Source organism: Dendropsophus ebraccatus, chromosome 15 (genome assembly GCF_027789765.1).
Source record: "Dendropsophus ebraccatus isolate aDenEbr1 chromosome 15, aDenEbr1.pat, whole genome shotgun sequence".
Taxonomy (NCBI): Eukaryota; Metazoa; Chordata; class Amphibia; order Anura; family Hylidae; genus Dendropsophus; species Dendropsophus ebraccatus.
In genome coordinates, this window is record NC_091468.1 from 56831329 (window position 1) to 56858815 (window position 27487).

Consider the following 27487-nt stretch of genomic DNA (forward strand, 5'->3'; position numbering starts at 1 on the left):
GACTACATTTCCCAGAAGGCGACGCGGGGCCGGCCTTCAGTCAGCAGTGCGAAGCCTTCCTGAGTTGGAGAATTCACTATTTCCTGGTTTCGGCTGGCAGCCATTTTGGGGTTACAGAGAGCTCGGGCTTGCGGTGGCTCTGCTGCTTTTGGGGGGTTATTCCCGGGCTGCTGGGGGGTATATAGCACTTGTCAGTAGATTTTTTTACGTTAGCGCCGTGTAGACGTTTTTGTTTCTTTTATTTTTTTTATTTGTTGTCCCCCCCTCTCTTCCTTGGCTCTCGGACCCGGTTTTGCTTGGCAGGCGTCGGGTCTCCGGTGTTCGGTGTGTGTGTTTCTTCAGAGGCGGAGGGGAGCTCAGTGACATGTCCAGCATGAATCCCGAGTAGTAAGTATGCGGGGGGCTGTGTGTGTGGGGGAGGGCGGGGGGCTCACTGTACTGCCTGCTCCCTGCCCTGTCATGCTGCAGGCCATTAACCCTCAGCCTGTCTCCATGGTGACCACCTAGGCTGAGAGGCCTCCCCAGCAACAACACTGCCAGGGCATGATGGGAGTTGTAGTTCTGTAACCACTGGAGAGCCATGGATTTGGGGACATCCTATTACAGGGGTAGGGAACCTTGGCTCTCCAGCTGTTGCGAAACTACAACTCCCATCATGCCTGGACAGCCGAAGGCTGTCCAGGCATGCTGGGAGTTGTAGTTTCGCAACAGCTGGAGAGCCAAGGTTCCCTACCCCTAGCAGAGCTGACTGTGTAACATTGACTCTACAGGTAAGGTGACGGGCTCCTGTACACCCCCAATTGAGATCTGATGGGGGTAGTAGTAGTAATCGGGCGGACGTGTCAGCTTAATTTTATATAATTATATACCTATATCTTGGGACGTATGTGATCATGTGGGGGGAAGGCCTTATTCTGGACCTCCCCACCTGAAGTGGCTGATAACAGAGAATAATAGAATAATAATACATCTTTATTAGTATTGAGGGAATAGTAACCGGCTCATAATAGGGAACTAAAGACTATAAGGAAAAGTAGGGATCAGGGCTGGGCCTGGACTTCCTGTGAGTGATCCTTGCCTGATAACAGAGAACAATTGGTTACGTTGTTATATAGAGAAAGACACTTACATAGACATGCATAAGGTCAGGCTGGACATGGCGGATATCATCGTAAAGTAGGGATCGTAGGGACTGGCCTCCTGTACTTGGTGATACTGATGCCATTGATTGATGCCTGCCCAAATGGCTGATACCAGGGAACAGTAGAGTACAATGAGTGTATTGTGGGGGGCTGGGGATGTTTTTTTTTTTTTTTTAAGATCATTTCCTGAAATGGCTGATAACAGAGAACATTAAGAAGTGGGGGATTTTAGGGATCGGCCTAGAGTTCCTGTTGGCTGATACCAGGGAATAATAGACTTGCTTCAGCTTCACAGCCAATGGAAAGACTAGTAACTCAGTAGGCTCTGTGGAGGTTGGGGCATGCTGGGAGTTGTAGTTTTGCAACTGTAACCTACATTGAAGAATTAGTATTAGGGTCGTGGATTTTCGTGATGATCCCATTGAGAAGCTGAAATGGCTGGAAACAATGGACCACTTTAAAAAAGTAGGGATCATGGGGGTGGGGATGGCTCTGACATTCTTGTGAATGAGACCATTAAATAATAATGATGGCTGCCTGAATTACGACTGGCTTCACTCCCAATACTGGGCATGCTGGGAGTTGTAGTATTACGACTAGAGAGCCACTGGGGGTCACAGATATAGGGTCAGCATAGAGCAAGCTGGGTGTTGTAGTTTTGCAATATGTGGAGAGTCAAAGGTTGGGGATGTCATGCTGTCAGGGTTTGATGGGAGTTGTAGTTTGGCCACAGCTGGAAAGAAATGGGTTAGAAGTCACTGGTTCAGGGCATGATGGGAGTTGTGGTTTCGCAGCAGGTAGAAAGTCACAAGTTGCGGATCGTTGGTTTAGTGACAGGGCATTATGGGAGTAGTAGTTTTGCAAGAGCTACAGAGTCGCAGATTGGAGGATCACTTTTTTTTTTTTTTTTTACTGCCATGTTGTAAGGCCATGCTGGGAGTTGTAGTTTTGCAACAGCCGAAGCACCTTAGGTTGTGGGTCACCTGTATAGTGTCTGTAGTGACCTGATGTAACATGGTGGAGGTATATAGGTGTGTGGTCTATTTTAATGAAGGACATAAGAAATTCCTCCTCTTTAAGCACGGTGATAAATCCTCCCGGGTCTCCCCCGCCCTGATTCCAGTATCCAGGTCTGCAACGTAATGAGTTATTATCCTGATGATCTGCATAGTCCGCAGCCTTGTTACCATGTCATGTTGTTAGTATGACCTGTATATGATGTATACTGAGCTGTCACCACGGACTCTGCCCTTACTAGTAAGTCAGAGATTGGGAAAGAGAAAGCTGTTTATCTTGGGCCTCACAGGAAGTGGCGTCCTGTACCGGGGGTGAAGGATGGGGAGGAGGGGGGATGTGTGAGTATACTGCAGCACCGAGGCTTTGTCTGCAGTGCACAGAGGTGCACAGATGGCCGGCACTAGGAGATCCGTGCTAGAACAACCTCTGGGACTGGAACCGGCCTGCGTTTCACCAGCGAGTCATATGTCTGTCACATGGTTCTTGCAAAACACTTATTAGAGGGACTGTAGATTTTGCAACCTTCTGCCAAGAGCCGCCGTTAGCACTTCCTGCCCAGATCAAGTGATTGCTGACGGCACCTCCACAACGGCCACGGCATACGTCTTATTCATTCACGTATCGTCCCCGCATTCCTCCTCAGACATCAACCTCCAGCACTTTGTACCACTCAGCAGATTTAGTTTCTGGAGAACAAGGGTTAGTTCAGTCCACTTAGCTTTTTCTTTTTTTTTTTTTGGCTTTAACAAAGATTTTCCTGTTCTTTTTCTGAAGGCTATTTTTACACCTTAATATAAATGTATATAATTTTTATAGTTTCTAACCATTTCCACATACGATCCCCTATAGTTGCGTTCTTACTAGTAATCTCCTAGTCAAAAATATACTGAGGTGTGAAAAAATGGGTGTATTATATGAGTGTCTGTTACAGCATATTGCCACCTCCCTTGCACTACACTCACACTGTGGTCTTTATAGACTGCTATTCTCCTGCGCCCTTTTGGTATATGTCATTATTAAAGGGTGGGCTCACACTAAGGAATTCTCGTGGATAATATCCGCGCGCCTTTCCGCCGGCTCCATAGACACCATTCTCTACTCCAATTGTTCGGCATTTGAATACTGTAGGCTTAAGAAGTGGGATGCAGCCCAATATAGTGCTGGAAAACCGGGATGCAGCCCTAATGCTTCCTGGAAAATATGGATACGGCCGTAGTCTTGTGTTCACACAACGTATATTTTCGTAAAACCACAGCCATTGTACAACAGCCGTGATTATTACAAAAATATACGTTATCTAGCCTTCTATGGGATTCCAGCCGGAGCGTTTACACATGGTATACGCTCCGACCGGGATCCATAGCGGCGCCGCAAACAGCTGACATGTCAGTTTTGTGCGGCCGCTATCCATTGAATCTGGCCAATCTGCTGTGGGGAGTTCTGATGTGGGCCCGCACGGATGCGCCTTCATCAGAACTCTTCAGCCGAAAAGATCATCTTTGATGATCTTTTCAGAGACTGGCCGTTCCGTGTCCTGGCCAGGTCACGGAATGGCTGGTCTCATACGCAATGTGAACATAGCCATATGCTGTATCTATGTTTTCCTGGACACCCTAGGGTTGCATCCAACTTCTTTACCTTCCGGTATTCAAATGCCAAACAACTGGACTGGAGAACGCTCAAGTCGTGCTTATCTCTAATAAGAAGTTGGATGCAACCCTAGGGAGTCCAGGAAAACATGGATACAGTGTATGGCCGTATCCATATGCCCTAATGCTGCCTGGAAAATATGGATACGGCCATAGGCTGTATCCATGTTATCCTGGACTCCCTAGGATTGCATCCAACTTCTTCAGCCTCCGGTATTCAAATGCCGAACAACTGGACTGGAGAACGCTTGTGTCATGCTCATCTCTAATAAGTTGGATGCAGCCCTAGGGAGTTTAGGAAAACATGGATACAGCGTATGGCTGTATCCATATTTTCCAGGTAGCATTAGGGCTGCATCCATGTTTTCCCACGACTATCTGGGGCTGCATCCCACTTCTTTAGCCTCCGGTATTCAAATGCTGAACGATTGGAGTGGAGAACGCTTGAGTTGTGCTCATCTTTAGTTATTATACCTTTTATTGGCTGAATAGGATAGGTGACAATGCTCTACTATCCAGAGGAAGCCATCTAAAAAAAATCTATTTTATACTCGATAAGTTTATGGGATCTTGTTAGTGATGGATTGTTGTTTTGCAGCAGCTAGAGGGGCGCGGGTGTGAGACCCCTGACCTAGAGGTATATGTCCTGAAATGTGCCTGACATATCCGGCATACACTGCACACGCAGTATGTATTCTCCTTTAGATTGTAAGCTCTTATGCACAGGCTCATCTCTTTTTGCCTCCTGTTGTTGCTGCTTTTGTTCTATTAACATATTGTAGTTTTTGTTACCTGTTTGTTGTCTGTACAGATCGACGGATCAATGGATAGATGTAATTGATCCGTCCTTCTCAGTTTTGTTTAGTACAGCGTTCTTCTCTGTGGACGTGCACACTTTGGTGTAGATCCCAGAGTCGTAGTACGCGCCTTTACACACCAGCTGAATTTTGTGCAATGTGCGCAATTTTTTTTTTTTTTTAACAAAATATGTGAAAAGTTTACTAGGAAATTGTGACTTGTGCAAAAGTTACATCTGAAAACTGTCATTCACGCCTTAGTAATGCCCGTGTCCCTTAGAGGTCACTGACAGGCCGAGATCAGTTTCTGCCTTCTCTAGGGACTTCACAACAAATACTTTGTTTTACTTTATAAAGTGAATATAGTGATTTTTAGGGATTCCCATTGATCCTGTGCCCCCGAAACAGGCAGCCATATCTATCACAGGTGTCAAACTTGCAGCCCTCCAACCGTTGCAAAACTACAATTCCCATGATGGGAATTGTAGTTTTGCAACAGCTGAAGGGCAGAAGGTTCCCCATCCCTGCTCTATAGGATGAGCGTATACACTGGTGGTGGATTATCTACCTTGAGAACAAAAGAATCGGATGTTGAAGCCCATAAAGTTTAGGATAAGACTTGGGACAACCCATGCCCATCAAATGGTCAACTTTTCTTACTGATACTATTGGGTTTAGCCAACGTTTATCCAAAGCTAAGGACCATTGCAGCGCCCGAGTGATAGTTTACAAGGCTCCATCCGGATGGCGCATTCGGCCATGTAGAAGGCCTCCTTATGCATTAGGCAAGTACTGATAGATTTGCTGGGACCAGCATGCATATCAGTAGGCAAGATCATACATCTTTATGTATGTGGAAGTAGCCAATTCAATTGTCTAAATCACAGGATACATTGGCCTGGGCGTCATCCTAAAACCTTACGTGAATGTTTTATTTCCCTGTATATTAAATCACCCAGTGTAAGCTAGCTTCACTCTCGGATGAGGTCTCGCCTACTGACGGGAGGCTGCGGTCCTCTCTAAATATCTACGTCTTTATCGTGTCATTGTTCCAGGATGCTGGCGTGCGGCGTAAGAGATGAATCCTTCATCAGGGATCTAAACTGCTGCAACCCGGCAGTCATGCTTTGCCTCACAATAGGGTTGGGCCACCTCTTGCCTACGTCTTGCATGTGTCATCATTCCACGTCCTGGAAGTCCTGTCAGCGTTTTACATTGAGAATTTTTTAATAATACAGAACGGTACGTCTGGTATCACAAGCTTGCTTGTTGCAGTACCGCTCCACATTGGTAGTGCTTCTGTTTCTATCCAGGCCTGATACAAAGACTTTTCTCACTACTCTCTCTAAAGTTAGCAGAGTTTTCCTTATATAAGGCAGTCCCGTTTTCACAGTGCTCGCTCGCAGCTAAGCGGTTAATGGCGTTGAGCATGCTAACAGAGCCCTGCCAGAAGGTGCATTGTGGTAAGTGATCTTGCCTTTGAATAATCTCGCAGGGCAGGCTGGCTTGTTGCCTAGCAGTGCTCGGCCGGTGACACTTCACTTTGTTTTCTTCCAGCCCGGGTTGGGGAAATGCTAAGTGCTTTACATTAGGAAAAAGGTTTCCAGGTTTATTTTTTTCCTAGACTGTTATTGATGAAAGGGCGATTGCTTTTACACATCTCTCATGGAGCTGCTATACCCTTCCCGACCTGTTTCACATGTGACCTGTGAGAAATTAGCATGTTAGATGACCTCTACATAAGGGTATAGACGCACGGAGCACCGGCTGAGAACACGGCTCCAGATTGATAATAGCCACATGATTGTACAGGTAAACAGCAAACCCAGGCGGCCATTAACAATTCGCGTTATAACAAGGCCCAACACTATAATGATCACCGCTGTGTGCGGCTCTACTATTAGCATCCTTTGTTTTGACTATTGATAGGTTTTTGCTTTTCTTCCACCCATTGTTGTATAAATTTTTAGAATTTATTCTGCATAAAGAGAGACTGCACCCCAACCATGCATATGAAACCCAAGGTCAGGGCTGTCAATCTCGCAGGCCATCCAGCTGTTGTGAAACTACAATTCCCATCATGCCTGGACAGCCAAAGCTTTATGATGCACTAAAGCTACCTAGCTTAAGCTTTGGCCGTCCAGCAGGCATGATGAGGATTGTAGTTTGGTAACAGCTGGAGGGACTGCGACACCCCGTGTTACGGGTTCAGGTTTTTGTTAGTTCCGTTCAGTGGTGCTGTTCCACATCTGGTTTCCCTGTGGAATCGCCTATTTACCCAAAACATGAATTTCGATTCCAGCAGATAAACCATAGCTCCAATACAGAGCAATTGGAGGCATATTTAAAGTAGTCCTGGTTTGTACGTTGGTACATAGACTTACAATGATGATCAGTGTTTCGCAGCGTGGCTTCTTTTCGGTCCTATGACGCTGCTTGGATCCCACTGGCGGTGCCATCACGGCTCTTCTGACCCTCTTCTTTCTACAGGTCTATTAAAGGTCGGAAGTCGGGGTCTTTAATGCATATCTAATAGAGATGCATTGGAGACCCTGACTTATGGCCTGCTGAAGAGGTCACGTGGGCTCCAGCGGGATTCGAGGGGTGCCATAATGGTAAGTATATGTGCCAGCCTGCAGTGTAGGGAAGAATAAGCTTTGGCTGTCCAGGCATGATGGGAATTGTAGTTTTGCAACAGCTGTAGGGCCGAAGGTTCCCCATCCCCGCTGTAGAAAATTTGCTGCAAGATCCCCCTGCTAATAAGACATGGTGGAAATCCACATATTGCACTAAATCTACATGTATGAAGGAGGTTAGGAAAGCCCTTGACCCTGCCGCACTCGAAATGTGGATTTTCTGTTCTGATCCTTCAGCTTTTGCGCATATCCTTAATATTAACCATTAGCTAAAGGATTACGGGCAGCATGGTATACTCTCATAAATGTGGGAATGATCAGATAATAAGGAGGCCATGGGGGATCTTAGATTTATCACCGCAGCCCTGGTGGCCGCATCGGCTATTTTCCGCTGTCCTGTGGTCGTCATATGATGGATTTATTCTGCTAATGGATTTCCAGGGGAAAAGAGAATTTCCCAGCTGCCGTCCTATTCTATTATTGGATCACTCCCACCAGGACAATGGCTCCAATAATAGTTATCCTCAGGAGATGCACTCCCTCTTTTATATAAATTGGATTTGTGGTCGCAAGTCTCATGCACCTTGCTACCATAGACCTCAATGCAATGTGTTGTAGCAGCATTATAAGGTGCTCCTCCAGTATCATCCACTGTTACCTAGTATGATGGTTGTAAGAACAGACAGAAGAGCCGGCAATATTAGCCCTAGTGGATGGGTATGGCCCCTACAGACAGCTGTGACCCCCTCTGATCTAATATTGCTAACATTACTAGGGACGGTGACTTTACAGTAGGAATGAAGCGAAACGACGTTCCTATCTGTATTCCACTTAGCGGGCTGGGAGGCTTTGAAGTCTGCTCCTCGCCGCTCCCTCGCAGGTGCTGGAAAAGCTGGATTCTGTACTGGGAAACTGGTTATTGCTAACCATTATTCTGCGTTTCCACGGAGCGATCATCGTTCGAATTTTCGCAATAACGATCGCATTTGAGCGATAATCGGCTCGTGTAAACACAGCGAACGATCAAGCGAGGAGCGAGAAATCATTCATTGTGATTAGAGATGAGCGAATCGGGTTCGGGTTCGAGTCCATCCGAACCCGAACGTTCAGCATTTGATTAGCGGTGGCTGCTGAACTTGGATAAAGCTCTAAGGTTGTCTGGAAAACATGGATACAGCCAATGACTATATCCATGTTTTCCACATAGCCTTAGGGCTTTATCCAACTTCAGCAGCCACCGCTAATCAAATGCCGAAAGTTCGGGTTCGGATGGACTCCAGCATGCTCCAGGTTCATCGTTGGTCGTTTGCTAAAAATTCGCAGATCGCTTTGTGTAAACAGTCTTTCAAAAATTCACCCTATGTGTGTGAGAGGCTTAAACAATCCCAATAACGATTTTTCTTACGATTTATTCGTCTAAAATCTGGTCGTTATAAAAACCAAATTGTTGCTTCAAAATTGTTAAACGATCAATTGGGTGAATTATCGCTCCGTGTAAATGTAGCATTACTTTAGTAAGGCTGGGTAAACCCTTTAATGTTTTCCGGAAAACTTCCCTAGCAGTCCGTGCATTACCTCCTAGGTAATATGGGTCTTTTGGGGATGGTTAATCCTTTGCTAGTATGCACTAAAATTCTGTATAAAGCTCCCTCCATGGCTGCCTTTACCAAGTTGCTTAAAGGGGTTGTCCGGCGAAAAAAATTATTCACAGAATAACACACATTAAAAAGTTATACAACTTTGTAATGTATGTTATGTCTGTGAATGGCCCCCTTCCCCGTGTTTCCCCCCACCCACGCTAGACCCGGAAGTGTGGTGCATTATACTCACCGCATGTCGTGTCGTCCACGGTCTCCGATCGTCAGCAGTGACGTCTTCTTCGTAAGTTCGGCGGATCTTCCCGAGTGCCGGCCGCCCTCTGCAGCGTCATCCGAAGCTCAGCCGCGATTGGCTGAGCATAACTGTGCTCAGCCAATCGCGGCTGAGCAGCTGATGACGTGGCCGCGTCATCAGCCGCTCAGCCGCGATTGGCTGAGCACAGTTATGCTCAGCCAATCGCGGCTGAGCGGCTGATGACGCGGCCACGTCATCAGCTGCTCAGCCGCGATTGGCTGAGCACAGTTATGCTCAGCCAATCGCGGCTGAGCTTCGGATGACGCTGCAGAGGGCGGCCAGCACTCGGGAAGATCCGCTGGCCTCCCGAAGAAGACGTCACTACTGAAGATCGGAGACCGTGGTCGGCACGTGACAGGTAATGTATAGCGCACCACACTTCCGGGTACACGGGTGGGGGTGGTGGGACACGGGGAAGGGGGCCATTCACAGACATAACATACATTACAAAGTTGTATAACTTTGTAATGTGTGTTATTCTGTGAATAATTTTTTTCGCCGGACAACCCCTTTAAAGGGGTTGTCTAGGTTTGCAGAAATAGTAGACCCTCTTCAAGTATATAATTACTTATACATTATTAAACAATTTTTGATTGATTCCCAATAGATTGATGGGTCGATGGCACCGCTGTTCACCCTCCTGCTTGATAATTGTATCAGGGACCTCTGTAGTAGTATGTGTGAAGATCTATGTGTGTGTGTGTGTGACATATACTGTATAACATGTGTGTGAAGTACGGCAGGTGTACGCAGCCATTTTCATAATTAATCGCTAAGCAAACCGTTTGTGAAAGACATTTGCAAGGCAATGACAGATAAAAGCTGCTGGTGTTACACATGTGTGTGAGTCTCCTTGTGTTAGCACTCCAGCTCGCTGGCCGTTTTCTGGAGGCTTAGAGTTGATATTTTTAATGCAAACAACTTTTATTTCACAATGTGTGCAAATATCAAAGGCTGCTGATCCAACCCTCCCCGGGGCGGCGGATCCTGTAGAACTGGTTGGGGTTTACCGTGGGATCCGTTTTAGCCTCACACTTTTCCGGTCACTCCTGTTTGGCGTGTGCGGTTCCCTTCCCTCTAATGGTGGTGATAACCTTACGTTTTCCCTTTTACACATCTGGTAATTAGCATTGGTCGTAATTGGTGACAGATTATTTCTCTGAAATAGTATACACTACGGCTGGTTTTACACTTGGCAGAGAGATGCTGGAAAGTAAGCCATGGAGTACACACTTTTTTTAAAATTTTACAACTGTATCCAGATTTTATGGGGGAATCAATGCAGGAATATAAAACACTATACCTACAATCCTTTTGTTAGTGGTGTATTTTGGGTCAGTGTATTTGGGTACAGTGTTTTTTTTTTTTTAACTAAGTTTACGCCATTTTCCCTTCCATAGATTAACAAAATGTGTAAATGTCTTTGCTTCCTTTTGTGGCTTTTTCACCCTTTAAACTGAAATCTTTTAAGTCACCTGACTATCAAGAAAAAAAAAAAAATACATGAAACAAAAAATGCACTTTTTTTTTTCCCCCCCTTTTATGTTCAGGCTTAAAACTGTCGGTATGTGAGAGTAAGGGCCCTATTCCACCGGACGATTATCGTTAAATCGTTCGAATCTAAACTATAATCGTTCGGTTGAAATGCAGTTAATGATTAACGACCGAACGAGAAATCGTTGATCGCTTTATAAGACCTGGACCTATTTTTATCGTTGCTTGTTTGCAAAACGTTCACATTGAATAAGACGTCGTTCGCAGTAGATACGAACGCAATAGCAAAGAAATAGCGAAGAAAAAACCATTGCAAATACGATCATAAGTAACAATTATCGTTCCATGGAAATGAGTGAACATTTTAAGGTCTTTCGCAATAGCGGTCGTTTGAGATCGTTAATCGTTAACGATTATGCGAACGATAATCGTGCGGTGGAATAGGGCCCTAAGGCCCTTTATAGTGGTCCCCAACCCAGGGGTCGCAAGACTCCTATTATACCACTGTCTGGGGCTTGATGGGAGTTATCATTTTACTACAGGTTGGGACATTCATACTTTTTTGATGGAGTAGAATGGAAAAAACGCAGGTGTGAACCTAGCCATAGGGCCCAATTACACGGGAAGATTATCGTACAGAAAATCGTTAATTCATTGTTTGCGTGTCGTTGATCGTTGGTTTAGATCTGACCCTAAAATCATCGCTAATCGTTCTCTGTAATTCCGCATTCGTTCACTTATTGTTCAGTGTAATGGTGCGGTTTACACGAATTTTCGCAATAACAATTGCATTTGAACGATAATCGACTTGTATAAACACAGCGAACGATCAAGCGACAAGCGAGAAATCGTTCATTTTGATCTTTCAACACGGTCTCAAATCGGCGTTCGCTAAAAATTCGCAGATCGCTTCTTGTAAACAGTCTTGAAAGATGCGATCGCAATAACGATTTTTCTGACGAATTTTCAAAGTATTTTTTTAACAATTTATTTGTCCAAACGATGATCATTGGTTGTTTGATAGAATTTGGACCTATTTTCATCGTTGATTGCATATAATAAGACGTCGTTCGCAGTAGTGACAAACACAATAGCGACGACAAAACGACTAAGAACGATCATAAGTAACGATTATCGTTCTGTGTGATTGGGTAAACTATTTCAGGTAGTTTGAGATTGTTTATCGGCGAAAATTAGCTTTGTCTAATAGGACACTTAGGGCCATGTTGGATAGCCCGAGCATGTCTGTAAACAAGCACTGATCTCGGTAACCCCTGACCATTGCTGGATTGCTTCTGCGGCCCTTTCCTGTAATCGGCCATCAGCCACACATCCCTCATTACACGGGGAGATGTGCAGCCAACGCAGCATGGATCTTCAGCAGGTCATTTAAAAAAGTGTGTATATAGACCAAATAGACTGTACATCTCTGTCTTGAGCAGTGTAGTTGGATATGATATTCGAGGGAGCAAGGAGAAAAATATGCCTATATATAGACCATAACGGAGGTCATAAGGTCACTCTTGGCCTCCGTTAGTTAGATAGGGGCCTGTGTATACATTTGACGTATAGTAAGCATAGTGTGAAAGTAGCCCAATACTAACCCTGACAGCTCATCAATATGTGATGTCTTCTTTAGTATAGTTGGTTAACATGCAGAAGCCGCGTAGTCACCTGCCGGCTGCCGTTCCTGTTGCTAGGCGACAGCCTACATGTGTGTTTGCAGAAATAAATGAGTAATTGATCGGACCGGAGGACTCCCTAATAAATAATTCCAAAGCGGACAAAGTTTACTGCAGGAGAAGGGATCGGGTTGCACAATCCATGCGCGGGTGCATGTTATTTGTGGAAATTAGAGATAATTTCCGGGGAGTGAGGAGAAGATGTGGCCGTTCAGTGTGAGGAGACTTAATTATTTATCAGGTAAGAGGAAGACAGGGCAGGATGTCGGCCCTTTGTGCTGTGGGAAGGTCTTCGGCTGTCTATCTTGTCATCTGGTAGAAGGTTTGGCTGCCGTCCATCTGTCTCACTGTGTTAATCGGCTGTCATCATGCTGGGCGCTCACCCGGCTCTTCTCCTCATCTGAAGACTGTACCATTAGGTTACCTTTCTTGGCTGATGAGTGTTACCTGCACTTCCCACCTACACACATTTTGCAGGCAAAACCTGTATGCAGCGTATCGATTGCCTAACTTTATTAGTGACCTTGTGCAAAAAAAGCAGCACATCTGTTACCAGGATCCAAGCTGCATGATGTCCTCCACATGGCGGGACTATAAAGCATCTTGATAGGAGGTTAATTTACGACCATATGATGCCGCGTTAATCTGACATGTAATTCAGGGTCTTGTATTCACTGATGTATCATAATATACAACTGGAGTACGGCCTTCGTCCTCATTTTGACTGGGCACTTTAGGCTCCGTTCACATGGAGCAAAGCTGGCGGGATCCCACCAGCCTCCCTGTCATAATCAGTCTATGGGAGGCTTCCCATTCTTCAGCCCAACAGAGGAGGCGCGCGAGCCTCCCATAGACTGTGATTATGACAGGGAGGCTGGCAGGATTCCGCCAGTTTTGCTCCTTGTGAACGGAGCCTTAGGGCCCTATTCCACCGGACGATTATCATTTGCATAATCGTTAACGATTAACGGTCTCAAACGACCGCTATTGCGAAAGACCCAAAAACGTTCAATTGTTACTTATGATCGTAATTGCGATAGGTTTTTTCTTCGCTATTTATTCGCTATAGCGTTCTTATCTATTGCGAACGACCGAACAACGTCTTATTCAATGCGAACGATTTGCGAACGAGCAACGATAAAAATAGGTCCAGGTCTTATAAAGCGATCAACGATTTCTCGTTCCGTCGTTAATCGTTAACTGCATTTCAACCGAACGATTATAGTTTAGAGTCGAACGATTTAACGATAATCTGAACCATAATCGTCCGGTGGAATAGGGCCCTAAGGCTGGGTTCACACTAGTACAATGCAGATGCATTTTTCTGTTCATATTTTGATTGCAAGTCCCGGCCTGACTGCCGATCTGATAACCGCTCATCCAAGTTTGGGTCTTTGGATCCACTTTTGGGCTGAGACTTACCTACGGCCTACAGTACCATGCACGGCCATGCAAGGACTACCATTGAGGCTGCAGCACTGGGGTGAGATCTGTTGCCCCATCAAACAGCAGATCAGTAGGGGCGCTGAGAGTCGCACCCTTCCCGATTAGATATTGATAACTAATTCCAGTAATAGGGATTAACTATGTGTAAGATACGTTACTTCTGGTTGACCTATGTGGTGGAGAAAGTTGTGTCCTAAAGTTTTACTGTTTTTATACAAGAATAACACGCGCGCCCATCCCCAGACCAATGACTCAGACTAACAATATTATAGGGATCTATGATGCAGTAAGTTAGGTTGTTAAACATTGTGTTCTGATACTTATTGGCGGCCGTATAGATCTGTATTACGGCCAGGTACGGTATGCATACGGCTCACAACCAAGGAGAAGCTCTCATCCATATGGCGGTATAACATTAAGTGCAGTACTGAATGCAGTTTTATATCTGAATGTGAGTCTATGGTTCCGATCCCTCTGAATGTGTTTACTATGTGTAACTCTTCAGGGCGGCAGCCTGTATGTTTAGCTATGTGAGCAATGTGTGTGGCTGGTACTCCCTTCCCCCAGTGCCGGGGGATGTCAGGGATATGGTGATGCATTGCCATCTCTTACAGCACCCTTTATTCTTTTACCTGTTTTTCATTGACTTTATTTCCAGTGCAATATATTATATGAACAGGGATGAGTCTATCTAGCAAGTCTTACCACTATATGCTTCCACACTCTTATCAAAACAGAATCCTCATTTGCACTTAATTTTCACTAAATTGAGGTTTAGGTTTTGCATATAACCCACCATAGTTCCCTTGTAGTTTCAGTAGGTCGATGTGGAATAAAAATCAATGTCGGGTTGTGCATCCGACACGTGACTCCGTTGCTGGAAATCTTCCCTGTGAGAATCTCAGGTGCTTCTGGGGGTTGTGGGGTCATAGGGTTTAGAACTGAACTGATTTTGGGGATAGTATAATTATACTGGAACATAAAAGCACATAGAAATCTGGGTGAAAAACAGTGTTTCATGTTATACACAGAGTTTTTTTTTTTATGTATTAAAGGGTATATCCTTCTGCATATATGGTGTAGCTGTAGTATATACTTCACAGGACACAGGGGACCCCCATTCTAGAGAGGGGTGTGGGTAGAGGTGGTAAAGCATTTCGATCTCTCTATCAGCTGAGCCAGGAGTGCACATAAGTGTGTGGCTCCTTAAAGTGTTACTGTCACTTAAGACATTTTAACACGACGCGCAGACTTATCAAAAGTGTCCGTTGTCCTGGTGCTAACACCCCCCAGTTATGATAGAACAGAGTCAGAGAGCCCCGTTGACTCCTATGAACTTACAGAGCCGATGTATATGACACTGGGGTTGTCGCATCATATCTGGGTGATATTGAAATACAGTGGTGTAAGTGTGTTATGTATGGCCTGATGTGACCCTTACCGTACATATAGACATCAGTCGTTCATTGCCCTTAAATAATTTATAAGCTGGGGAAATCTAGATTTTCCTTGTTGCTATATAACATGGAGTTAGTGCTTGTATTATAGCAGTAACTGGCCAGGCATGACGCTTTTGTCAGCCACTATAGTGAATTGTGCCGTCTGCCGGGTCCCCGGGATGACAGGGTGTATTACCGAGCTGGACTTTATACATGAAGCTGCCATCTCCCTGACCTGGCCGTAATATATGGGGACAGCCGGCGGGTTCAGTCTGCGGTCAGCGCTCAGGAAATATGACTATTGGATACCATCACCAGGACTTCTGTTATTTATCAGAATCCCACAGAAGCTGCAAGAGGTTAGAGCATCTCTCACCCAACATATCCGTATGACATAGAAGTTCCCCTTTAAATAGGACTGTAATACAGATACAATGTCAAAAATCTGGACGTTCATGCGACGTTTTAACACCATGTATCTGCCATAGATTCAAAGTTTTCTGTGCGGCTTTTGGCCGGGACAATGAGCGATGTGGCTGAACCTCTATTCATATGCATAGGACGTGGCTTGTCATTGGACTCTGCCCTGTAATCCATATACATCTTATGTGTGCCCGGGTGGTGACTACAGATCAGAGGTCATGTTAGGAGAACATGGTGATACAATCAGGGACGGTCAGCAGCGGCAGCAGGATATTCCTGTCCTGTCTGTGTTGCAGGTTTTGGGGGGGGTGGCTGCCATATTGTCTGCCGCACCATATCTACGGGACCACCAAACCTGAAATACAGGCTGCCTATAGTTCTATAAGCGTGTGACCAGGTGGGAAGCACAAATACTTGTATACACCGACTATACCAAAATGTTACCCTGAGGGGGGTGTCTGTATACCAGTAGTCAGCTATTCTGTATTGGAGGTTTCCAGAACCATTGTAAAAGGTTTAGGCAGTTTAGCTTCTTTGCTAGTGACAAACACTGTGATGGTGGCCCCGGGCCCTTGGTGAGGTTGGTAGGATTCTGGGGTGACAAACATGATGATGGGAGCTTGGACCCTCAGTGAGGTTGGTAGGATATTGGGGTGACACTGATGGTAGCTCGGGCCCTCAGTGAGGTTGGTGGGATGCTGCTGCTGGGGGCACACTGTGATGGGAGCCCGGGCCCTCGGTGGATTTGGTTAGATGCTGGGGTGACACAGTGATGGTAGCGCGGGCCCTCAGTGAGGTTGGTAGGATGCTGGGGTGACACTGATGGTAGCTCGGGCCCTCGGTGGGGTTGGTAGAATGCTGGGCTAACAGACACTGTTATGGGTGCTCGGGCCCTCGGTGAGGTTAGTAGGATATTGGGGTGACACTGATGGTAGCTCAGGCCTTCAGTGAGGTTGGTAGGATGCTGCTGCTGGGGGCACACTGTGATGGTAGCTCGGGCCCTCAGTGAGGTTAGTAGGATGCTGGGATCACACAGTGATAGGAGCTCGGGCCCTCTGTGAGGTTAGTAGGATGCTGGGGTGACAGCTCGGGCCCTCGGTGAGGATGGTAGGATGCTGGGGTGACAGCTCGGGCCCTCGGGGAGGTTGGTAGGATGCTGGGGTGACACAGTGATGGGAGCTTGGGCCCTCGGGGAGGTTGGTAGGATGCTGGGGTGACAGCTCGGGCCCTCGGTGAGGATGGTAGGATGCTGGGGTGACAGCTCGGGCCCTCGGGGAGGTTGGTAGGATGCTGGGGTGACACAGTGATGGGAGCTTGGGCCCTCGGGGAGGTTGGTAGGATGCTGGGGTGACAGCTCGGGCCCTCGGTGAGGATGGTAGGATGCTGGGGTGACAGCTCGGGCCCTCGGTGGGGTTGGTAGGATGCTGGGGTGACAGCTCGGGCCCTCGGGGAGGTTGGTAGGATGCTGGGGTGACAGCTCGGGCCCTCGGGGAGGTTGGTAGGATGCTGGGGTGACAGCTCGGGCCCTCGGTGGGGTTGGTAGGATGCTGGGGTGACAGCTCGGGCCCTCGGTGGGGTTGGTAGGATGCTGGGGTGACAGCTCGGGCCCTCGGTGAGGATGGTAGGATGCTGGGGTGACAGCTCGGGCCCTCGGTGAGGATGGTAGGATGCTGGGGTGACAGCTCGGGCCCTCGGGGAGGTTGGTAGGATGTTGGGGTGACACAGTGATGGGAGCTTGGGCCCTCGGGGAGGTTGGTAGGATGCTGGGGTGACAGCTCGGGCCCTCGGTGGGGTTGGTAGGATGCTGGGGTGACAGCTCGGGCCCTCGGGGAGGTTGGTGGGATGCTGGGGTGACAGCTCGGGCCCTCGGTGGGGTTGGTAGGATGCTGGGGTGACAGCTCGGGCCCTCGGTGGGGTTGGTGGGATGCTGGGGTGACAGCTCGGGCCCTCGGGGAGGTTGGTGGGATGCTGGGGTGACAGCTCGGGCCCTCGGTGGGGTTGGTAGGATGCTGGGGTGACAGCTCGGGCCCTCGGTGGGGTTGGTAGGATGCTGGGGTGACAGCTCGGGCCCTCGGTGGGGTTGGTAGGATGCTGGGGTGACAGCTCGGGCCCTCGGTGGGGTTGGTAGGATGCTGGGGTGACAGCTCGGGCCCTCGGGGAGGTTGGTAGGATGCTGGGGTGACAGATCCAGCACTGCCATCATTTTCTTTTCTCTCTTCCTATGAGGAAACAGAAATGCAGCTGTGCGCCGCCTTACACGTAGTGGTTATGTGCTGCAGAGCCCTGGTAAGAGCCTGTGTGGGTTATATCCTGTGCAGCACATGACCGCCATGTATATAGGTGTGCACATGTTCATTTCCCACGTCACCTCCATGACGGCACATCTGAGCCTTCCTAGAAATGGAACCATCTATACATCACCCTGTTACATTAAGAATATCTGCAGTGGGTTACAGGTCCAGCCACGGGGATGAGATATTACACCTGGCCTTTGTAATCTGACTAGTCGCTGACCACTGATATTGTATAAGCACTCTTTACCCTGCATAGAGTGTCTATAGCCCTGTGTGTCTGTGCTGTCACATCATGGCCGTGGCTCCCGGAGACATCTGTAGCCGTCATAGAACAAGCCCTGGTGCACCTCTCTATTGTGGAGAGACCATTTAGAAGAGTCCCGGAGCTTTGTCTGGGCTGTCGCCCGCTCTCCATGTGCTCCGTACAGGTGACAGGGCCCCTCGGTGGCCATGGTAACCGTGTCATACCTCATTATTGCTGCGCGGTGCTCGGGGCAGGTCACCGTCGCGGATTCACAGCTGTCATGACATGGACTTGTTGTTCTCCCCCTACCTAGAAGAAGCCTATTGTGGCTGGATGGCCAGGGCTCTCACTGGGGCCCATACACATCATTTTAACCCATTTGTGCAAGTTTTTATATTGCTCTATCACTTAGTGTCACATTTCTAAGTCCCTCGCAGTGTGTATACAGTCGTACGCCGGCTCTCATATACATCTAGCCATAATAACCACATGGTTTCCGGGTTAGTCGTAGTCTGATGCTGACATATACCTTGTAGGAGAATAAATTATTAAAACGTACGGCTGCTTGGCTTTGAGGCGCTTGGACGAAGCGTTGGAAATTCCGTCATGTGATTGTGATACAGAAAATGGCTGATTTCTGGCTTCTAATATGTTTCCTCCTTCTCTTTGCAGTGACTATTTATTCAAGTTGCTTCTCATTGGAGACTCTGGTGTGGGGAAATCTTGCCTTCTGCTTAGGTTTGCAGTAAGTATAATTCTTCCTTATATCCACTTTTCTAATAGATGACTAGGAGTACATGTGTAATCGCTGCTGAAGATAGATATACTTGGATGTTTTAAATTGCATCATAATTTTTTAGGGGTTTGCAAGATTTCAGGTGGTTATAAAATTTTTATGGCCAATCTTTAAAAGGGTTGTGCTAAGATTTAAATTGGTCCATAGGATAGGTGATCAGTAGCTGATCATTGGGGCAGACTGCCAGGACCCGTTCTGATCATGAGAACAGAGGATCAGGCATGTTAAATTTTAACTCCTCATTCTTAAAGGAGATAAGCTGACACCAGAGAAGCCAAGGAGTGAGCCGTATGTAAGGTTGAAGCATGTATGTATATGGGGGCCAGCAGGTACAACTGTATGGCCACTTTTAGGACAGGAAAACATTGATCAGTGGGTAGTGTGATCAACAAGGCCTCAAATAAGTGTAGCATCCATACAGTCAGCAAGCTGTACATGGTAGTTGCAGTTCTATCAGGTAAAGCCAACCCACCTGTACAGTATCTTACCTGCTGTGGTTGCTTCATTCTTTTGATTGACAGCGGTTCCAGAGTTCAACCACAATTAATAAACTGACAACTTTTTGGTGTACGTTTAATGTATATATTATATTTTGTTGAAATGTAGTAAAATGTGTACATTAAAGGAGACCTGTCACCCCCCCTTGCTGTGATGACAGGCTCTCGACCCCCCGTTACAGCCCCCTATACTCACCTCATCCCGCCGGGTCTCGCTTCCTGATCCGGTCGGGTCACGGAGATATGAGCGCCCGAAGCCCGGCACGCACGCGCTCACAGGAGAGTCCGACGCTCATAGAGAATGAATGGGGAGTCCGATGCTCCGTCATTCTCTATGGGCATCGGACTCTCCTGTGAGCGCGTGCGCCGGGCTTCGGGCGCTCATATCTCCGTAAAGGATTGCTGCTGTATGTGATGCAGTGGGGAAGGTTTCCCATTGACTTATACATTGCTATCCCTTTTTCTGTGTTTTTTACTGTACAAAAAGTACAGTTGAGTATGTTTTTGTATATAGCAAAAAAACAAAAGTATTAAAATACATATGAATGAGCCCATCCTATCCTGAGCAATGAATACTGATTTATCTTTTTAAAGGGGTTTTCTTTTAGAATTGTGTTCAGGTTCCTGCTAGATAGAAAAGGAGCCTATACTTACTTGCTGCTATCATGGAGCTCCAGCCCTGCTTGGCAGTACTTCCGGGCTTGTGGTCAGTACATAGAATTGCTTGCTCGTGTGGCCGCAGTGGTGTCCTGTCTCACCTACTGACTGGCTGAGCAGGCAATTCCTGGTGCTGACCCTGGAAGCAATGGGCAGCAGGACTGGTGATCTTCGATACTAGTGATTGAGAAGTGCTGTACATAGTGTGGTGGTGTAACCCTAAGGGGGATTCACTGGTACTTGCACTTGTATTTCCATGCCTAAGTCTGAACCTGGTATAAGAAGTAGGAGCAGCACACAGCCAGATGCTATACAGTGGATCACCGCAGGATTCCCATGTAGATACTTGTCATTGACTCACTATTTTACCAAATCTTCTAAATCACTATTTAAGCAGCTGACAATGTGAGTGACTGGATGCCTGGGAAAGATGGAGGAACTGGTTTAGCCTGGGCTATATGGGTGAACTAGGACAGACACCAAGGTTTCTGTAGTCACTGGAGGGCATGCTATGCCATAGGACTGTATATGGATACAGTGTGAATGGTATTACCGAGTGCCCCCTCTGGCACGTTATGTACTGCTGTGCTTTGCCATACACATGATATATAGTCACTATGCTGTTCATATGATGTGGGGAGAATAATGCAGTGATGTCTGTATCTCACTATTTATGCATGACAGATTTAAGTAAGACCACAGGGGGTACAGCATCTGCCCACCTGATACTGGTGACGTATGTTAGTGATGCCACCGCTGTCTGTGGTGAGACAAGCTCTTTCCAGTAAGAATGGATATGCTTCTGAGAAGCCTGCGCTCAGGACAGTGCTGGTTTACCAGTAATCCCAGTGTCCTAGTGGTTTCCATGCTAACTATACACTGCCCTGGATTCCTGGTCTGTCTCTCGTATAATATTGTCCTCGGTTTTATCTGGGACGCTCTGGTTGGAAGCGGAGGTGTATTTATTTTATAAAATGAAGGATAAAAGGATTAAGGTTACAGCAGAGTAGAAGGTAGCGGGATCGTCTTCCACTCCCGGTAGATCAGGTATCGGTACACACATACATAATTCATCAGGCATAAAGAAAGAAAACCTAAACATTTGGTCTGTTTGTTTTGGATGGTGCAGCTCAGAGGAAAGGTGCAAGTTTATATTGCTTCCCCATAATAGAGTATTAGAGATTTAACTAATCAGAACCAAACCAGAACCATGTGGTTCTCACGGAGGGCCCCCTCTGTTACACTGTATACAGCAGGGGTACTAAACAACTTTTAGTGAAGGTCCGCTTACCGGGGTCTATTGTCAGGTGAAGGAACACGAACCGGTCACGATCATTTTTTCTTTTTTATGTTTGTGTTCGGGATCCGAACCGAACATCGGGATGTTTGCTTATCACTACTACAGAGCACCTCTAAACATCGAAGAAGCTGCAGCGCTTATACAAGCGCCATGGCCACTTTATTTAGCTGATAGGTGGGAGTCTGAATCCTACTACTACTACCTAACACCCTGAAGATCACGTGTATAACCTCTTAAAAGTATAGACAGTGGCCAATATCGGCGACGGCCCATGGGAATGGGTGCTGCTGTTTCTTTAAGTTTTAAAAAGACTCTTATACGAAACCTTTAATATGTTTTTGTTTTGTTTTTCGTCTATTCAGAATCGATTGTGACTTATTAATGCTTCATGCGTCATCAGTAGTAACTGCGATACTAATGAAGAACCTTTCTGTTTCTCCGCAGGATGACACATACACAGAAAGTTACATCAGTACAATTGGCGTGGATTTTAAAATCAGGACTATAGAATTAGATGGAAAAACAATTAAACTTCAGATAGTAAGTAATGGCTGAGTGTTTATTGCGAAGACGTGGAAGCGCCGAGCCGCTAATTGCTACATTGTTCCAATCCTGGACGGACGTTATTGTACCCGCGATAAGCGGCCAGATCGCACCAGTGTCTGAGAGGAATCTGCTCGTTCATGCATTAGAGAGGCGGCTAGAGAGGAATCCTAATAAAGAGGAGGCTGATTTATAGGAGGAGATGTGACTGCTAATACTGAGCTTAGCCGCAGCTGGCTTCTATTCAGACAAATCCTTTATATATATATATATATATATAAGTGTGTACTAGTGATGGATGAGAGCAGGTCAAAGGGCATATAAAGAACCTATGGCTATACGCACAAGCGGCAGATTCATTCCAGAAATCCACTTTATATGCAGCAAGGTATAAGGATTCCTGCAATGCACATGCACGCGTCAGTAATAGACTACGCATGCTGCACGCTTTATTCATTGCAGTTGGCACCTGGCTGTGTAAAGTCCAAGTGCAGTCTACAATTATTGGACAATTTGGAGGGCTAGTGACCCCTGGACTCGCTGGAAATCTATCAATAAATGACATGTCTCTTGTTCATTTCATGCATTGGTTTGCCAGGATGTGAATAAGCCCCACTGAACGGGGACTAATCCATATCCAAAAGTGACGCAGATGGGATGAAGTATAAGGCAGAAGTCTGCCTCGGACTTCTGTCACATATCTCTTATGCTGTAGGAACATTTCCTCGGTATTGAGACATATACATACATACGCTGTGTAGTAAACAGCAGTGCTCTCAATTTTTCTGAAATAATGGCTTTTAAATAACGGAAAATGATCTATACGATAAACGATGCAAAAGAAAAGATCCATTCTTCTAATTCAGGCATGGGAAATCTTCGGCCCTCCAGTTGTTGCAAAACTACAATTCCCATCATGCCTGGATGCATGAGGCATGATGGGAATTGTAGTTTTGCAACAGCTGGAGGGCCGAAGGTTCACCACGCCTGTCCGAATTGTATGTTTCATAGGCTTTGTTCACATCACACAAATGGCCTTCGACTAATCTATGTTCTGCCCCCACCCCCGAAACGCATAGATTAGTGCAGTTTACTATTCTGTTGGATTCCATGCTGGACACTTCTTGGCCTCCACTTGGCAAGGAAAGTCTATGGACACATATGTTACAAGTCTTCCCAGTGTACAGTCTGGTCTGTAATATATCTGTTAGTCAGCTATCTTGTGGAAACCAATATATCCACTAGGTGGCAGTATAGTCCTATGTATGCTATACAGCCTGCTTGTAGACTCTCCATCTAAAGATGCCATATACAGCCTTTTATATAGTAGTACAGAACTGGTGTAAACAGATGTGCCATGTTTAATAAAAAAAAAAATATATATATATTTTAAAGTTCAGTAATCCCAATGGTTAATATTACTACCACAATGCAAGCTTTGTGCTGTAGAGCCCTTAGTCTAGATACAGATATGCACACACTCCTAATCTTACTTAAAAAAAAAAAAAATATCTCTATGGAGCGAGAATGTGTTGCTGGATTTATGGACACAATATATACCCTGAATATCAGCTGCTGTCTAGCATAAGAGATCTATGCTAATAATTGTACTAAATGTATAACCTTTTTCCTTAACAGTGGGATACAGCCGGCCAGGAAAGATTCCGAACTATCACATCAAGTTACTACAGGGGCGCCCACGGTATCATTGTTGTGTACGATGTTACAGACCAGGTAAACAGATTTTCTTAGAACCATGTCCTGCATAGTATTTGGTCTGTCCCATAAAAACATTAAAATGTCACTGTTTAAATTTTTTTTGCAGAAATCAATAGTACAGGGGATTTTAAGAAACTTTGTAATTGGGTTTATTAGCCGAAAAATTTATTTTATTATGAAAAAGCAGTTTGAAGCTCTCCCCCCTGTCTTCATGGTTTTCTATGGAGAGGGGAGGGGTGGAGGGAGATGAGGCACCAAAACAGGACAACAAAGAGTTAATTTACAGCTACATCACCAGGCTATCTCCCCTGAAGTCAGGACTGACCTCTGAATACCGGCTTTCACACAGGTCCTGCTGTGTAATAATTTGTTTTCTGCTGCTGACTAATCCCCCTCCTCCCCCCCTCCATAGAACAGACAGGGCCCGACTGATGTAAAAGAGTCGAGATTTCCGGATAATGAGCAGTGAATGAGAGCGAGGAGGGAGGGAGGGACCTGGGAACGTCTTTTTGAATGCAGATAATGGCATATTTACCTAATAAACCCAATTATAAAGTTTTTTAATATCGCCTGTACTATATGAGTATATGAGTATGAGTATATATATATAAGTATATGAGGGGCACCTGGAGTTCTAGGTTGTGCATTATAGTTGTATGTTGTAATCTGTTTGGAGGCGATATTTGATTGTTAGTGGGAGGATGGGGTCCTGCTACCCCAATTTTAGAAGGAAGGGGTTACAAATGCAGAGCACTTATTCAGTCTCAGACCTAAAAGCCATGGTACATCTGTACTCTTTAGTTCTGAAGGTCGGGGGGTGTCCAGGGAGCCGTACCCCAAATGAGAATTTCTGAAATGTTTTTAACATACTGACAGATGTCACCTTTGTTACCTGGGGGCGAGAGTTATTCACGTTTTATTGTGTACATATTTGATAAGCAAACTTGTTTGAAATTTTTGTGAACCCGAACTTACAAGTCGCCTACACACAGCCTTTGGCTATGTTCACACTGTGTACAAGCAATGGCCGTTGTTTTACATGTTCCTGCGGTCGATACTGCCATATTGGCCTCAGGAACATTATTTAAATGCATTGAATTGTACTGGCTGTATGGGTGTAACCGAGAATCAATTAAGCATCGATTCTCAGTCACACTACGGCCGCAAGACAGTCACAAAGTGCGAACAGTCAATTGTTCCTGGCTGCTGTTTAGACAGGTCAATTATTTCACGGATGTATTGAGCAACAGCCGTTGCCTGTTGCTTCAATTTCAATGCTGTTTTAAATCGTCAACAACGGCCACTCTTGTCATTAAAAAAAAATATAGTGTGAACATAGCCTTATAGTGTATATGCACTTCTTATACTAATTGGTCCCTATACTCAAGTGTGTTTGGAGAGTTTATTTCTTTTCTCTTTTTGCAGGAATCCTTCAACAATGTAAAGCAGTGGCTTCAGGAGATAGACCGTTATGCCAGTGAAAATGTCAACAAGTTGTTGGTAGGGAACAAATGTGACCTGACCACAAAGAAAGTAGTTGACTACACAACAGCAAAGGTGAGTAGTGGGCTTCTTGTCAATTTATTTTGGTTCTTGTAGCTTACATTTTTTTTTTTTCTCAAAAAAAAATAAAAAAAATCTATATAGCATATATATATATATATATATATATATATATATATATATATATATATATATATATATATATGTATATATATGTATGTATATGTGTGTGTGTGTGTATATATGTATGTGTACGTGTATATGTGTGTGTGTATATAAATATATATATATATAGATATATATATAGATATATATATATATATATATATATATAGATAGATATATATTATGGAGAATCTATGGCTCATACTAATCAATGTAAAGACACATTCAATTCCTCACACATCAAATTTTCTTTTTTTTCTTTGCTCCACCAGGAATTTGCAGATTCTCTGGGAATTCCATTCTTGGAAACGAGTGCAAAGAATGCGACAAATGTAGAGCAGGCCTTCATGACAATGGCTGCCGAGATCAAAAAGCGAATGGGTCCTGGAGCCACAGCTGGCGGTCCAGACAAGCCCAATGTCAAACTCAACTCCAGCACTCCAGTCAAGCAGAACGGTGGAGGATGCTGCTAAAATGGCCTGCCCCCCCCCCCCCCCTCTCGACCACCCCATTCCCTCCTCACAGCAGTGAAATCTCAATCTGAACCTAAGTGACAAAACAAAAAAAAAATTGCCTGAATTGTACTGTATGTAGCCGCACTACAACAGAATCTTACCGTCTCCCCAAAGGTCAGCGATTGTAAACGCTCAATACTGACTTTTTTTTTTATGCCCTTGACTCAAGAGCGCTAACTTCATTTTCAGAACTGTTTTAAACCTTCCCCTCCTCACCCGTGTGTGCTGGTCTCTCAATGTGTGTAACCTTTGTTGCTTTACTAATGGCCGACTGTCTCCCTTCCCCCACCCCTGTGATTAAGCTATCTATTCACTCCCCACCATTATATTATATTATATTATTTTTTTTTTGTTTTTTAATTCACCCCCCCCCCCCCCCCCATACCAATTGGCATAGTTTAGGATTCGGGTTTAGTCTTCTGAAGATGAAGTTCAGCCATTTTGTATCAAACAGCACAACCAGTGTCTGTCAGTTTCCATGCATCAATAAAGTTTAGTGAGATGTTATATGTAAGATCTGATTTTGCTAGTTCTTTTCTCGTAGAGCTGTATATGAAAAGATTACACTATGATTGGCCCAAAGCGGCCCTCCCGCAGCCCCTCCGACAATTGACGCGTGACTAGTTTTCTTCATACTCAGCATATAATTTGTGGCTGCAGAACATTGTGATTTGTTGCACAACAAATGTAACAAAACAACCGAAGAAATGTTGAATAAATATTGTACTTATTGGAAGTAATATCGAACTGTATGGTGATAAGTATTGTCTTAATTTGTCTTAGTAATGGGGAATATGAAGGTATTACGTTTTTTTTCTTTTCTTTATTGGCCAACACTGCCCTGCATGTAATGGAAGTTTACATATGGGGTACTCGTATACCAAACTAACAAGTGCTTAACTAACCCAATCATTTGCAACCACTATTATTGCTTCAACTGTTTCTATGGTAATCTCAAAAAAGTAGGTGAATTTAGTCAATTTGTACGAGCGGGAGAAGTGTTAGTGAATGTGCAGTGTTTGCCCTATTTTCTCCATTCGGGCGTACAGTCTCCTCCTCGATCCACTGGTTTTATTTAGATTCTGAAGAGGCGTACAGCAGTGCAAGTGTGACGGTGATCTCATTTATTGCCATTAAGTCTATGCTGTTCTATTTGTTTTCTCATTGAAAGTGTACCCTTTATCTATATATATATATTATATATACCCGCACAGTGATGGCGGACATCTTGTCTTGTCCAAGCCATTATTTATGAGACTTACCACCCACAAGCCAGCTGCCCCTCCGTGTGTAGCCGCCAGGACACTTTACTGTTTCACTTTGTTCAGAGAATTCATCCCAGACGCTTAATGCCGGTTCTGTCCTAAGCTTCATATGACATCTGTAAGAATACATGTTCTAGACCTAGCAAGCTCGCAGATTATAGAGAAAATGAGAAATCACTGTATGTAGTCAGGGAGGACAACGTGTACTTGACGGTGGTTTTGGATATCGGATAATCAGTCCTATCTTATGTATATAGCAGTTATACTTCTGTGGATGGTGTCTAAATCTGCTAACTTATGCTACCTATACAGGTTGGAAATTGGAAATCCGTGTGTTTGTCTTACTGAAAATAAAACATGTTAACACTGAA

General features: G+C 45.3%; 1 protein-coding gene across 1 annotated transcript; it reads left to right on the forward strand.

Moving 5' to 3' along the window:
• Window positions 1-50: 50 nt before the first annotated feature.
• On the forward strand, window positions 51-27487 carry RAB1A (RAB1A, member RAS oncogene family). Its single transcript, XM_069955355.1, has 6 exons — window positions 51-387; window positions 18829-18901; window positions 21851-21946; window positions 23588-23683; window positions 25094-25225; window positions 25609-27487. The coding sequence occupies exons 1-6, from the start codon at window positions 365-367 to the stop codon at window positions 25807-25809; spliced, it is 621 nt and encodes a 206-aa protein (XP_069811456.1). The 5' UTR covers window positions 51-364; the 3' UTR covers window positions 25810-27487.